The 14,251-nt window shown below is 46.4% G+C and overlaps 1 protein-coding gene across 1 annotated transcript in view; it reads right to left on the reverse strand.

Moving 5' to 3' along the window:
• PLAC9 (placenta associated 9) overlaps positions 1–12,114 on the reverse strand; it is a 58,276-nt gene extending 46,162 nt beyond the window's left edge. Inside the window, exon 1 of the mRNA XM_073574770.1 lies at positions 11,878–12,114. Coding sequence (XP_073430871.1) covers positions 11,878–11,944 — 67 coding nt within the window. The 5' untranslated portion in view covers positions 11,945–12,114. The remainder of the gene's footprint in view (positions 1–11,877) is intronic.
• Between the last annotated feature and the right edge of the window lie 2,137 nt (positions 12,115–14,251).

A 14,251-nucleotide genomic window follows, 5' to 3' on the forward strand; every position in this document is an offset into this window, starting at 1 on the left:
ACAATACGGGTGGGCAGTGTTTCATCCTCCTCGGGTCGTATTTCGTACACTGGTCCTTCCGGATGGATATACGGCGTAAGACCCGATAAGGACTCTCTTCCCAACGCGTCTCTAGTTTGTTCTGGGGGCGTTCATCTAGTACAAGCACACGGTCCCCGCTTTGGAGGTGAGGAGGTGGGGTTGCATTCTTCCCTGGGTGCTCCCAGTCTCGGAGCTTTGTGTGTACGATTCGGTGAAGAGTTTGCAGCCGGTAGCGATGATTTCGGACCCAAGACGACACTCCGGTCCAGGGCTGAGGTTCTTCGGGGTCCAACTCCACCTCCGTGATCCCTTTACCCTCTCGTCCAAACAGGGAGTAGGGGGTATAGCCAGTAACTCGATGTACCCGATTGTTATAGACCCATACTAATTCAGAAACATATTCGGGCCAACGGGCCTTCTTGTTACTCTCCAGAGTGCGCAACATCTGAATCAATGTCCGATTAAATCGTCCACAAGCCCCATTTCCTTGCGGGTGATACGGTGTGGTCCGGGATTTGTCAGTTCCATAGAGATGATGTAGTTCCTCCCTAACTTTTCCTAAAATACATGCTCCCTGATCAGAATGTATTCATTGAGGACAGCCGTATACTTGTATAAAGTTTCTACAAATTGCGGAGGCAGCTGACTCTGCGGTCTGATCCCGAGTGGGGGTGACCACAGCAAACTTGGTGAAATGATCTACCATAACGAGACAGTGTTCGTATCCCTGAAATGCAGGCCCAATGGTCAGGTAATCCACCGTCAGAAGCTCAAGGGGCGCTGAGGTCACAATGGTCTGTGTTGCAGCTCGCTGAGCGGGTGGTTTGGCTAATTCGCATAAGCGGCAGGTCTGGCAAATTTGGTCCACAACAGCTGGCAAGCGCGGGTGGTAAGCTTTCTGTTGCAGCCATTGCAAGGTCTTTTTTGTTCCAAAGTGGGCCCCTTTTTCGTGAGCCTCCCGAGCCAGTATGTGAAGTTGGACTCCTGGCGTAACCACCTGCCAAACCGTCATTGAGGTTGTTTGTGATGTTATGTTATGGTACAAAAGTCCCTTTGGGATAACCAACCTCTCCCATTGTCGCAGCAATTTGAGTCAAATTTTGTCGTTGAGAGTCAGTGGGTAATTGGCCAGCCGCGACCCACGTCCTGAGAAGGCCAACTTCTTCGTCTTCTTGTTGTTGTATCCACTTATCCCGAGATTGTTCCAATATGCCCCTTGGGGTCTCGGGGGAAGATATTTTTTGATTGGCAGTTGTGAGCATGGCAGCAGTGAGAGCGAACGGTATTTCCTCTCCTAATTCTTCGTCACGATTCTGTCCTGGAGTTGTATGTCGAATCCTGGAGAGGGCGTCCGCATGGACATTCTCGGCCCCTCTTTGGTAGATAATTTTATAATTGAACTTCGCCATCTGGGCCACCCATCGCTGTTCCAGAGCCCCCAATTTGTCATTTTCCAAATGAGCCAGCGGGTTGTCAGTACGCACCACCACCTCGGAGCCCGCTAGGTACTCTGCGAATCTCTCCGTCATGGCCCACACTACTGCGAGGAGCTCAAACTTGAAGGAGCTGTAATTGTCAGGGTTGCGCTCGGAATCATGGAGTGAGCGGCTTCCATATGCGATCACCCTCTCCCGGCCATCTTGAACTTGTGACAACACAGCCCCCAGCCCGTGAAGACTCCCGTCAGTGTGCAAGATGAATGGTTGTGAGAAATCCGCATAAGCCAACACTGTGGCATCCGAGAGCGCAGCCTTGAGGTCTCGGAAGGCCTCTTCCTGGGGGCGTTGCCACTGGATTCTTCGCCCATTGGCCCCAGCGGGAGCCCCCTTCAGCAGGTCGTGCAGGGCTCGAGCTTGACATGCAAAATTCTTTACGAAATGGCGGTAATATCCGGCTAACCCCAGAAAAGTCTGCACATCTTTTACCGTCTCGAGGGTAGGCCATTCCTGGATAGCAGCAACCTTCTCCCGGGATGGCCTCCCTCACACCCTCTGCCGAATCGACATGACCCAGATACTCAATCTGGGAGCGAAATAGGTGGCATTTCTGAGACTTCACCTTCAACCCGTACTTTTGCAACCGGCTGAGTACCTGTCCCAACCGCTTTAGGTGGTCATCGAATGTGGCGGCATAGACGATGATGTCGTCCAGGTAGATCAACGTGGCCTCAAAATTGAGATCTTCCATACACCGCTCCATCAACCGCTGAAAGGTCCCGGGGGCGTTGGCCAGCCCAAACGGCATCCGATTAAACTCAAATAGCCCCATGGGCAATATGAACGCCGTCTTGGCTCTATCTTCTTCTGACATGGGCACCTGCCAGTACCCACTGGCCAAGTCCAGGGTCAAAAAATATGTTGCCTTCCCCAAGGCAGACAAGGATTCTTCTATGCGGGGCAGTGGGTATGAGTCTTTAATAGTGCAAGTGTTTCGTTTACGATAATCCACACAGAATCATAGTGTACCATCTTTCTTCCAGACCAACATGATTGGAGCCGCTCAGGGGCTTTGACTTTCCCATATCACCCCTTTTCACAGCATCTGGGCCAGCAAAGTTTTGACCTCTTGATAGAGTTGTGGCGGGATCTGTTGGTATCGTTCCCGGATAGGGGCCGATCCCGCTGTAGGGATTTCATGAGTGAAGGCGGTGGTACACCCAAAATCATCCTCATGACTAGCAAATTCTTCATGGTACTGTCCAAGCAATGTTTTTACCTGTGAAAGTTGGGCTGCAGTTAACCCAGAAAGCTCGGCCCGCATCTGCTCCAGAATATTTCGACCCTTCTCCTCTGCCGAGACTTCGTTGGCCTGTAAGGTTCGAATTGTTACTTCCCAAGGATCCTCGGGGTGTACTCGCAATTGAACTGCGGGAGCTGGCAGCACCTCCTCTTAAGGCCTTACTAGTTTGGCCAGTTCAGTCCATGCTTTCAGAACGGTGTCTCAGTCTTCAAGGTTAACGCAGCGTACTAGGATGGTTCCTTTTTGCACCGTAGCCAGGGAACGGGGCACCAGTATGCCAGGAGGTAAGCGCTCCGAGTGGCACGGCTCCACCTGCACCTCCACGCCCTCCAAAAGTATCGGGGCTCGAATTGGCAGGGCCACCACAGTCTGTCCAGGAGGTAGCACAAGCAGGGGAGCTGCTGACGCGATGACCTTGCCAGAGCCTCGCCCTCCTGGTAGTCCTGATGCACCCGTGCACCTCGCACCAGCTGCTGGAATACCTGTCTGTTGTGAGTTCATTCTCGGGTTCACCAGTTGTGAGTTCCCCTTCTGGACTCCCTCTGGTGGTGATGGGAGGTGGTGCGGCTGGTTTGATCAGTGGAGACCTGCCACCTGAGAATGAGGATGACGATTGGATCTCAGGATTCTCAGATTGGATTTAAGACAGCCGGCGCCCTATTCAGTTGCTGGCGATTCCTTCTGGCTTGTCAGCTCTTGGTTTTCAGCTCTGTTCCACTCATCTAAAGCTAAGTTTTTCTGCTAATGTTCACACTTGATTTTGTTGGTTTATTCAGTTTTTTGTGTGGTCTGCCAGCCCCGGCTGGGGGCTGAGCTGAATTTCCACTCTTATTTATCAGTATTTTGCCAATTGGCTTTTTGTCCCTTACTAGTTCGGTCTCTTTTTGCTCTGTCTCAGAATATTTCAGAGTGCTGATATAGTGGGAGAAGTCTAGTGACTTCAGGGTTAATTTTGCTATCAGAAGTGTTGGACATTATTTTTGTAGGGTTTTTTGCAGGTTGCAGACAGTGTCTTCCTTTTCCTTTCCTGTCTAGTTAGTTTGGGCCCCATCATTTGCTCAGCCTATTTTCCTGCCTGTGTTTGTGCCTTCATCTTGTTTCACCGTCAATACATGTGTGGGGGCTATCTATTCCTTTGGGGTCTGCTCTGGGGCAGTTAGTTTTCCCTTTTCTGGTTTTAGGCTTATGTAGTCCTCCGGCCGTGACGAGGCGTCTGGGTTCATCGTAGGCACGCTTCATGGCTACTGCTAGTTGTGTGGTAAGATCAGGGATCTGCAATCTCCATAGTTACTAACCACACTGGTTTTCTGTGGCTTAGCTTGTTTTGCTTTTTTCTCCTTGGTGACACATTCAAAACACCTGTCCCTGAGCTGTGCGAGAACCACCCTGCTTCAGAATCTTCTGTGTGGGATCATTTAATAGTAAGTTGACGAACTCTTGTAAAATATTCATGCCTAGGGTGACGGGGTGCCGTTGATCAGATTCTCCGTGAGTTAGCACCACCCCTCAGCGACCAAGGGATTTACCGCACAGCGTCACCTGCACCCATACTACCCCGGCAACCGGGACCGGCAGTTGGTTGGTGGCTATTAGTCTGATCATGGGCCCCCACTGAGGTCTCGCTGCCTCCGGGAAGTTTTGTTGAAAGTGCGTTGCGGGCATGGTGGTTACTTGTGACCCCGTGTCTACCAGACACCAGACGGCCCGGCCTTCCACTTCTGCCCAAACCACCGGACACTTTGCTACCATATCTTCGTGACTTCCACCACCCCTAGTTGTGGTTTTCGGCTCCAAGCGGCGTCCCCCCGGCCCGGAGCCCTTTAGTTTAATGGCCGCCGGGGTGGGTATCTACCACGCCGCAGATACTCTCGGGCGAAGTGGCCTGGTTCTTCACACTCATAACACTGGGCCTGTGTAGGCTGACCACCCCGCGGGGAGCGTGATCCCCAGGGGCCGGGGTTAAAGCTAGGTCGTCCAGTCCCGGTCTCGGTTCTTCTCTTTACTTCGACCCACTCGCCCTTAATATTTTTCAACTCTTGCTTCATCTCCTCCACCCACTGAGGCTCCTCGACTGCGTTCGCGGAGGCATCCACACCTCGGACCTTCCCCACGGGGACCGCCATCCCCTGCTCTTGCTCTCGATCCTGTGTCTGACTTCCCACCTCTGAAAAGTCTATTCGGAGATTCATTCTGATCTGCTCCCGCAATGCCTGTTTTATTAATGGATCTCACAAACCAGTCACCAGTAGGTCACGTAGGGTAATGTCAATAGGTCCTACCCCTACCCCGTCCTTTCTTTCAATAGCCGTATGCAATTCTTGGAGGACATTCATGTACTGAGTGATTGTCTCCCCCTCTGCCTGCATCCAAGTAAACAAACGGGTCCTTAACTCTCCCACATTAGTAGGGTCCCCATGGGTCTGTTCTACTACCTGTAACACTTTTTCAAAAGTGTTGCGGTGCCCCGGAGGTTTCAACATCACTGACCTCTGCACCTCCCCGTCTAGTGCCATGAGTGCCACTTCGGCTTCCAGATCAGGGGTGATTGGGTGCATCCGAAAGAGCCCCCGCATCCGCTCTGTTCAGCTCCATAGCATAGTATTGGAGCCGGAAAATCTAGGCAGGTTGTTCAGTATGGCCCCAATGAAATGCTGGAGAGGGGACCCTCATTATTTGTAGAGTTGACAGCTCCACCCAGGTCGGGAGCACCACTGTCCATGCTCGGAGACTGCATCCTGCCGACTACGCCAAGTGTAGGGTTGAGCAGGTTCTCAGGATGCAGTGACGAGACAGGATATGATTTGTAAAATCAACGTTTATAACTTGGAGCCGCTGAGGCTATGCTGAACAAATAAAAGGGGTAACAACAATCTGTCCTCGCAGGGAATGAACAACATAAACAATACTTTTCTTATATTAAATGCGACTAATCCGGCTAGTCTGGGTGTTGAAGGCCACGTATGGCCAAACTATGGGTCCTTATTTCCTATAGTCGACTTATCCTTCCAGGCGTCATTCAGGATCGCAGACGCGGCCGCTTAGAGGTCGCTGATGCGGCTGCCTTGACGCCTTGATATTCTGGGATGATTTGGGCTCGACAGGCCCTGAAGGATCTGTGCTGGTGGGGCACAACAGGCCCTGAACAATCTGTGCCGGAGGGGCACAACAGGCCCTGAAGACTCTGTGCTGATGAGGCACAACAGGCCCTGAAGAATCTGTGCTGGTGGGGCCCAACAGGCCCTGAACAATCTGTGCCGGAGGGGCACAACAGGCCCTGAAGACTCTGTGCTGATGAGGCACAACAGGCCCTGAAGGATCTGTGCTGGTGGGGCACAACAGGCCCTGAAGGATCTGTGCTGGTGGGGCACAACAGGCCCTGAACAATCTGTGCCGGAGGGGCACAACAGGCCCTGAAGACTCTGTGCTGATGAGGCACAACAGGCCCTGAAGACTCTATGCTGGTGGGGCACAACAGGCCCTGAAGAATCTGTGCTGGTGGGGCCTTTCAGGACGTCTTTACCGGCTCCCGTCTCACAGCGCAGTAATGATGCAGTTTACCAAACTGACGGTTGGCCGGCCTCTCCTCAGGGTCCCTCTGTAGATTGAACGTGGGCCTATATTGTCGCCTGTGGTGGGGTGGCGTCCACTGAGGCCGGTGATGACAGGGCCGCAGCTGTGGGAGAAGGCAGGGGGGCAGTGTCCAGGCTGCTGACGCTGTTAGATGTCGAGTCGCAGCGGCGACTTGAGGTAACGGACCTGTCTCAATAGGGCGGGGAACAGCAGGTGCAGCTATGTGCGACCATGTGCGGGGAGCAGCCTCCAGTGAAAGTCTCTCACGTCTCACTTGTCGGTGAGTGAGTCTCTTACCCCTCACAGAATCCTGACGGTGTCTCCAAAACACATTGCCCGGTACCCCGTTTCTCTCGATGTCACTCGGCTTCCTCCCTCCTGTCACACTCTCTACCAACTGCCACCTGAGCGCGCCCTCTGCTCCTTTTATCTTTGCCCTGCCCCCTGTTGCCCTGACACCTTCAGCCGTGTGTCTCCCTTTGCTGCCCCCCGGTGTTGTTCCTTCAGGAACCCTGATGGCGGTCCCCTGAGTTCCGGCCCAGTCACTGTCTGGGAGTCCTCCTCCCCACACACATAGTGCATGGGCTGACAAACATTTCCCCATGAGGGGTACATTTTTTTAAAATATACTATGGGCATCATAGAAACCCTGCCTGTAGCAGCACAGAACACGTTAACCCTGGTCATCTAGTGGTGGAGAATGAGGAGAAATTGATTGAAGGCCTCATTAAAAACTAGGCCCAATGTTAAGGAGCGGGTCTCCTAGACTTGTAACGCCCATACACGAAGTGGTCAGTCTTTGCTGACGACACCAAAATATGTAGGATACTAAAATCTGACCTTGACATTATAATTCTGCAAAACGATCTGGATTCTGGATAAGATATCTGAATGGGCAAACACTTGTGAAATGAGGTTTAATGTAGATAAATGTAGAGTAATGCACCTGGGAAGGAGTAATCCTATTGCTGCATTTCCATTAAATGGGAACATACTTGGGACTACAAAAAAGAAGAAGGAAATTCTGGTTACAAGTAAGCTGAGCAGTAGTACTCAATGTCAAGCAGCAGCTGCAAAAGCAAACAAGATTTTATGGTGTATAACAAGAGAGAGAAAATCCTGTGATCCCAACGTATTGTTACTCCTTTGCAAATAACTTGTGAGGCCACATCTAGAATATGAAACCCAGTTTTGGACTTCACATTTAAAAAAGGACATTCGGAATTTAGAGTCAGTTCAAAGGAGAGCAACTAGATTATTACAAGGGATGGAAAACCTCTAATATGATCAGAGGTTGAAAAAGGGCTTGTTTAGCTTAGAAAAAAAAATGCCTCAGAGGGGATCTCATTTACATGTACAGTTGTGGCCAAAAGTATTGACACCCCTGCAATTTTGTCAGATAATACTCAGTTTCTTCCTGAAAATGATTGCAAACACAAATTCTTTGGTATTATTATCTTCATTTAATTTGTCTTAAATGAAAAAACACAAAATAGAATGAAGCAAAAAGCAAAACATTGATCATTTCACACAAAACTCCAAAAATGGCCCAGACAAAAGTATTGGCACCCTCAGCCTAATACTTTGTTGCACAACCTTTAGCCAAAATAACTGCGACCAACCGCTTCCAGTAACCATCAATGAATTTCTTACAATGCTCTGCTGGAATTTTAGACCATTCTTCTTTGGCAAACTGCTCCAGGTCCCTGATATTAGAAGGGTGCCTACTCCAAACTGCCATTTTTAGATCTCTCCACACGTGTTCTATGGGATTCAGGTCTGGACTCATTGCTGGCCACCTTAGAAGTCTCCAGTGCTTTCTCTCAAACCATTTTCTAGTGCTTTTTGAAGTGTGTTTTGGGTCATTGTCCTGCTGGAAGACCCATGACCTCTGAGGGAGACCCAGCTTTCTCACACTGGGCCCTACATTATGCTGCAAAATTTGTTGGTAGTCTTCAGACTTCATAATGCCATGCACACGGTCAAGCAGTCCAGTGCCAGAGGCAGCAAAGCAACCCCAAAACATCAGGGAACCTCCACCATGTTTGACTGTAGGGACCGTGTTTTTTCTTTGAATGCCTCTTTTTTCTCCTGTGAACTCTATGTTGATGCCTTTGCCCAAAAAGCTCTACTTTTATCTCATCTGACCAGAGAACGTTCTTCCAAAACGTTTTAGGCTTTTTCAGGTAAGTTTTGGCAAACTCCAGCCTGGCTTTTTTATGTCTCGGGGTAAGAAGTGGGGTCTTCCTAGGTCTCCTACCATATAGTTCCTTTTCATTCAGATGCCGACGGATAGTACAGGTTGACACTGTTGTACCCTCGGACTGCAGGGCAGCTTGAACTTGTTTGGATGTTAGTCGAGGTTCTTTATCCAACATCCGCACAATCTTGCGTTGAAATCAATGAGTGATCAATGAGTGGAACAAGCTGCCACGAGAAGTGGTGAGTTCTCCTTCAATGGAAGTCTTCAAACAGAGGCTGGACAGACATCTGACTGGGATGATTTAGCGAATCCTGCTTTGAGCAGGGGGTTGGACCAGATGGCCCAGGAGGTCCCTTCCAACTCTACGATTCTATGATTCTATGATCCGCACAATCTTGCGTTGAAATCTCTTGTCAATTTTTCTTTTCCGTCCAAATCTAGGGAGGTTAGCCACAGTGCCATGGGCTTTAAACTTCTTGATGACACTGCGCACCGTAGACACAGGAACATTCAGGTCTTTGGAGATGGACTTGTAGCCTTGAGATTGCTCATGCTTCCTCACAATTTGGTTTCTCAAGTCCTCAGACAGTTCTTTGGTCTTCTTTCTTTTCTCCATGCTCAGTGTGGTACACACAAGGACACAGGACAGAGGTTGAGTCAACTTTAATCCATGTCAACTGGCTGCAAGTGTGATTTAGTTATTGCCAACACCTGTTAGGTGCTACAGGTAAGTTACAGGTGCTGTTAATTACACAAATTAGAGAAGCATCACATGATTTTTCGAACAGTGCCAATACTTTTTTCCACCCTCTTTTTTATGTTTGGTGTGGAATTATATCCAATTTGGCTTTAGGACAATTCTTTTTGTGTTTTTTCATTTAAGACAAATTAAATGAAGATAATAATAACAAAGAGTTTGTCTTTGCAATAATTTTCAGGAAGAAACTGAGTATTATCTGTAAAAATTGAAGGGGTGTCAATACTTTTGGCCACAACTGTATAAATATGTGTGGTCAATACAAAGGACTGGCAAATGACTTATTCCTTCCAAGGACCATACTAAGAAACAGGAGTACCCCCTGTGGATACCCCTGGAAGAAAGGTGATTCCGGGTGGAAGAAAGGTGATTCCGACAGCTAAATAGGAAAGGGTTCTTTACTATTAGAGCAGTCAGAATGTGTACTGCGCTACCACAAGAGGTACAAGCTCTTCTCACAAAATTAGAATATAATCAAAAAGTTAATTTATTTCAGTTCTTCAATACTAAAAGTGAAACTCATATATTATATAGAGTCATTACAAACAGAGTGATCTATTTCATGTGTTTATTTCTGTTAATGTTGATGATTATGGCTTACAGCCAATGAAAACCCAAAAGTCATCTTCTCAGTAAATTAGAATAATTAATAAAAAAACACCTGCAAAGGCTTCCTAAGCATTTACAAATGTCCCGTAGTCTGTTTCAGTAGGCTCCACAATCATGGGGAAGACTGCTGACTTGACAGATGTCTAGAAGGCAGTCATTGGCACACTCCACAAGGAGGGTAAGCCACAAAAGGTCATTGCTAAAGAAGCTGACTGTTCACAGAGTGCTGTATCCAAGCATATTAATTGAAAGTTGATTGGAAGGAAAATGGGTGGTAGAAAAAGGTGCACAAGCTTTTTGGAGATGGAAATTTCATTCTCCAGCAGGACTTGGCCCCTGTCCACTCTGCCAAAAGTACCAATACCTGATTTAAAAACAGCAGTATCATTGTGCTTGATTGGCCAGCAAACTCACCTGACCATAACCCCATAGAGAATCTATGGGGTAATGTCAAGAGGAAGATGAGACACCAGACCCAACAATGCAGACGAGCTGAAGGCTGCTATCAAAGCAACCAGGGCTTCCATAACACCTCAGCAGTGCCACAGGCTGATCGCCTCCATGGCACACCGCATTGATGCAGTAATTGATGCAAAAGGAGCCCCGACCAAGTATTGAGTGTATTTACTGAACATGTATTTCAGTAGGCCAACATGTCAGATTTTAAAATAATTTTTCAAGCTGGTGTGATAAAGTATTCTAATTTACTGAGATAATGACTTTTGGGTTTTCATTGGCTGTAAGCCATAATCATCAACATTAACAGAAATAAACACTTGAAATAGATCACACTGTTTGTAATGACTCTATATAATATATGAGTTTCAGTTTTTGTATTGAAGAAATGAAATAAATTAACTTTTTGATGATATTTTAATTTAGTGAGATGCACTTGTAGTAAAAAAAGGTCTGGATGATTTCCTCAATGCACATAATATTACCTAGGTCTTTTTACAACCTATGTAACTATGTAATAAGTGACAGTGGTCAGATTTATAAACATCTGTGAGGAATGTCCTCCCACACTCCAAAGACATACTGGGGACAGTGGTATTAGTGTCTATAGAGATGTGGAATTATTGGTGCTAGATATATGATTAAAAAGATGTATAGTTTTCTTCTTCTTTAGAACGCTTTGTAACAGTAATTGGCCATGTAAGTATAGGAAAGGATCAGAGGCAATATTCGCTTATTCCTGTCTAGTGCATACATCTACATAGAAACCATGCAGAATTTATCACAACATTCCCCTTAGCTTTTCTGTGTAGGTCCAACGTTTATTAAAATACTATTAAAAGCACACAACCAGATGACTGATTAATGATGTCTAGTGAACCATCTGCTTGTCAGAAGTGTCTCCTCCAAGGAACATAGACCGTGCAATCAGTTCTACCGCATTTAGAAGGCATATATATCTACTTATGTCTTAGCTTTCTAGACTCTTGTGATTGGCTCTAGAAGGAATAGGATATTGGATATCACTATGCTTAGAGGAATAGTAGGTACCTGGAGTTGTGGTCATACCTGAGATCTGTAGTGTGAGGGGTCCCAAAATGTGTCCCCTCCCCACATGAGACCAATACTATTAATGTCATGTCATAGATTTCTTAATATGTGTGTTTATAAGCTAAGTGGCTTCCTGTACTTTAGTCTATATTTTTAGCTACATTGTGAGAAATCTAAAAAAAAATAGTTATTTAAAGAAATACTGTGGTCCTAAAAATAAGTGTTATTTAAATATGTAATCATGTAAAATGGCAGATGTAGACAGCAGTATGTCCAGCCATGCGGTCTCGCTCTAGGCGCTAAACATGCCGCCTACATGTGCTATTAGGACAGTCTGTATTCTGCCCCAGGATACAAACTGGTCATGTTTTATTTCACGCCTCCAGCGGTAATGTCACAGTGACCATGGAAGCATATGTAGTTAAGCTTCCTATGTAGACACTAAAAAACATGCAAATATGTATAACATTACCAGTCAAGCTTTTATCCAGTGCAACCAGCAGCAGGAATGCAACAGGAATGATGGTGCCCATGTTCATCCAGCTGACAGAAGACACAAATGTTTCCGCTCCAGGGTGCTTAAGATGTCCTATGTCACTTTATCCTGAAGACCGTAGGAGCTCTGAAAGTAGGATAGTACAGAATCTGGCCAGGGTATGTCTGCCTAACACAGAGCCAGTTCTCCAGCAGTCTGGCAGAAGTCCAGAGAGACTCCCAAGTCCACCCCCTTTGTATTTATACACACAGGGCGTGCATGGAATTCAAAGGCCAGCATTTAACCTTACAGGAAAAGTGGGTGAAAAAAAAAGATTTATCACTTTAACTCCCTCTGTGCCTTAGGGCAAAAACATTTCAGATTTTAGATGAACCTCTTGTGATGCAGTCATTGCTGGCAAGCCACATGCTTAGAGAGCTATTGCTTTAGGTAAAAACATCAGGTGACAGATTTAGATGATACTTTGGGTAGTTTTAATTTCTGAGTTATTTTCTAATGACAAGCTGTAGAAAGCTTAGGGTAGAATAGTTTGCACTTTTGAAGGTGCGCCGGTGTGTGCCGAACGCACCATGTTGCATTTTGGCGCACCTTCAAAAGTGCGCAGCGCACGCAAAAATCCTACTAGCGCACAACCAGCGCACGGCCTGCGCACCCTATGCTAAAGATAGGTTGCGCTGATCACATGCGGCCGTGTGCGATAGTAGGAGGAGATGACCGAACGGAGCGGGCAGGGGGCGGGGCTTAGCGGCACCGTGCACTGCATGTAAAATACGCTAGTGTGAAACTAGCCTTACTTCTCTCTTCTAATCCTTCTATCCAATCCTTTTTTTACTTTTTTTTTATTTTTTTTCTCTCTCTTCTCTCTCCTCTTTTCTTTCTTCTCTCTCTTTAAGTTGAGGATATTTATGAAGGCAGTAAAGTTTTTTTTATATGCTTTGCCTACCTTAAATTTATTGGCTTTTTTGGTGTGATATCAATACTGTTACATGCTATGATCATTATTCTGTATTGTCTTATACTGTGCATTGGTGAAATGTACTTTTTCTTGTACTGCCCGTCAATGTGTAATGTTTGCTATTTAATTGTATTTCATACTTATTCATCATAATAAAAATGAGATTAAGCAAAACAAACAAACCAAACATCTTCATACAGAATAACAACTACCCAAAAAGATGTTTTCTGGGTGAAGTTGACCTGTCCACTTAGGCCATGTGCACACGCTGCGGTTTTGCTGCGGTTTTGGCCCTGCAAAACTTCAGCATTTCCACAGACATGGTACTTCACCATGTTAGCCTATGGGTTTTCAAAACCGCAGTGCTCACGCTGCGGTTTTTTACCTGCGAAAAAGCTGCGTTTTTTTTTCCGCAGCATGTCAATTGTTTCTGCAGATTCTGCTGCGGTTTCACACCTTAAATAGTAGAGGTGTGAAACCGCAGGCCAAACCACAGCAAAACCGCAGGTCACTTTACCTGCGGTTTTACCTGCGGTTCCGCAGGAAAAAACCCGCAGGTGAATCTGCAGTGTGTGCACATACCCTTAGTGGATACAAAGATATTAAATATTGGGTGCGGTTTAACAGCAGTACGATTAAAAACATCCTGAATAACTTCACCCCTAGTATTCGCAGTTACACAGCTATATAAGGTGTTTTATTGTGCGTTTAATTGTACATTTTTAAGCATTGTTTTCAATTAATATGCAATAACATATTATTCTTATTAATGTATCATAGCAGCAGAATACTGTACATAAAAAAATACATTATGCAATGTTTTCATTGTTTAGGTACATGTCCTAAATTTATAGTATGATTCATCATGAACACAATTAGCAGGGGAGACTTACATTTAAAGCACCATTCCGCGGTGCAATAAAAAAACGCTGGAGTGGTGCTTTAAGTGAGTAATGCACCTGGGGCTGTGCTGTGGCACATTATTATTATTATTATTATTTATTGTTCTAGCGCCATTTATTCCATGGCGCTTTACATGTGAGGAGCGGTATACATAAAAACAAGTACAATAATCTTAAACAATACAAGTCATAACTGGTACAGGAGGAGAGAGGACCCTGCCCGCGAGGGCTCACAATCTTCAAGGGATGGGTGATAATACAGTAGGAGAGGGTAGAGCTGGTCGTGCAGCGGTTTGGTCGATCGGTGGTTACTGCAGGTTATAGGCTTGTACACATGTGCTTTGTACTTGTGTGATGTGTCTGATGTGTGCTCTGTGTTCATGCAATGTATCTGATGTGTCAATTGTGATTGTGTAACCTGTCTGATGTGCGCACTGTGCTTGTGTGTTGTCTGATATGGTATGTTCATGCAACGTGTCTGATGTGTGTGCTG

This window comes from Dendrobates tinctorius, unplaced genomic scaffold, assembly GCF_039654945.1.
Source record: "Dendrobates tinctorius isolate UK_male_01 unplaced genomic scaffold, ASM3965494v1 ptg000040l, whole genome shotgun sequence".
In the NCBI taxonomy this organism is placed as follows: Eukaryota; Metazoa; Chordata; class Amphibia; order Anura; family Dendrobatidae; genus Dendrobates; species Dendrobates tinctorius.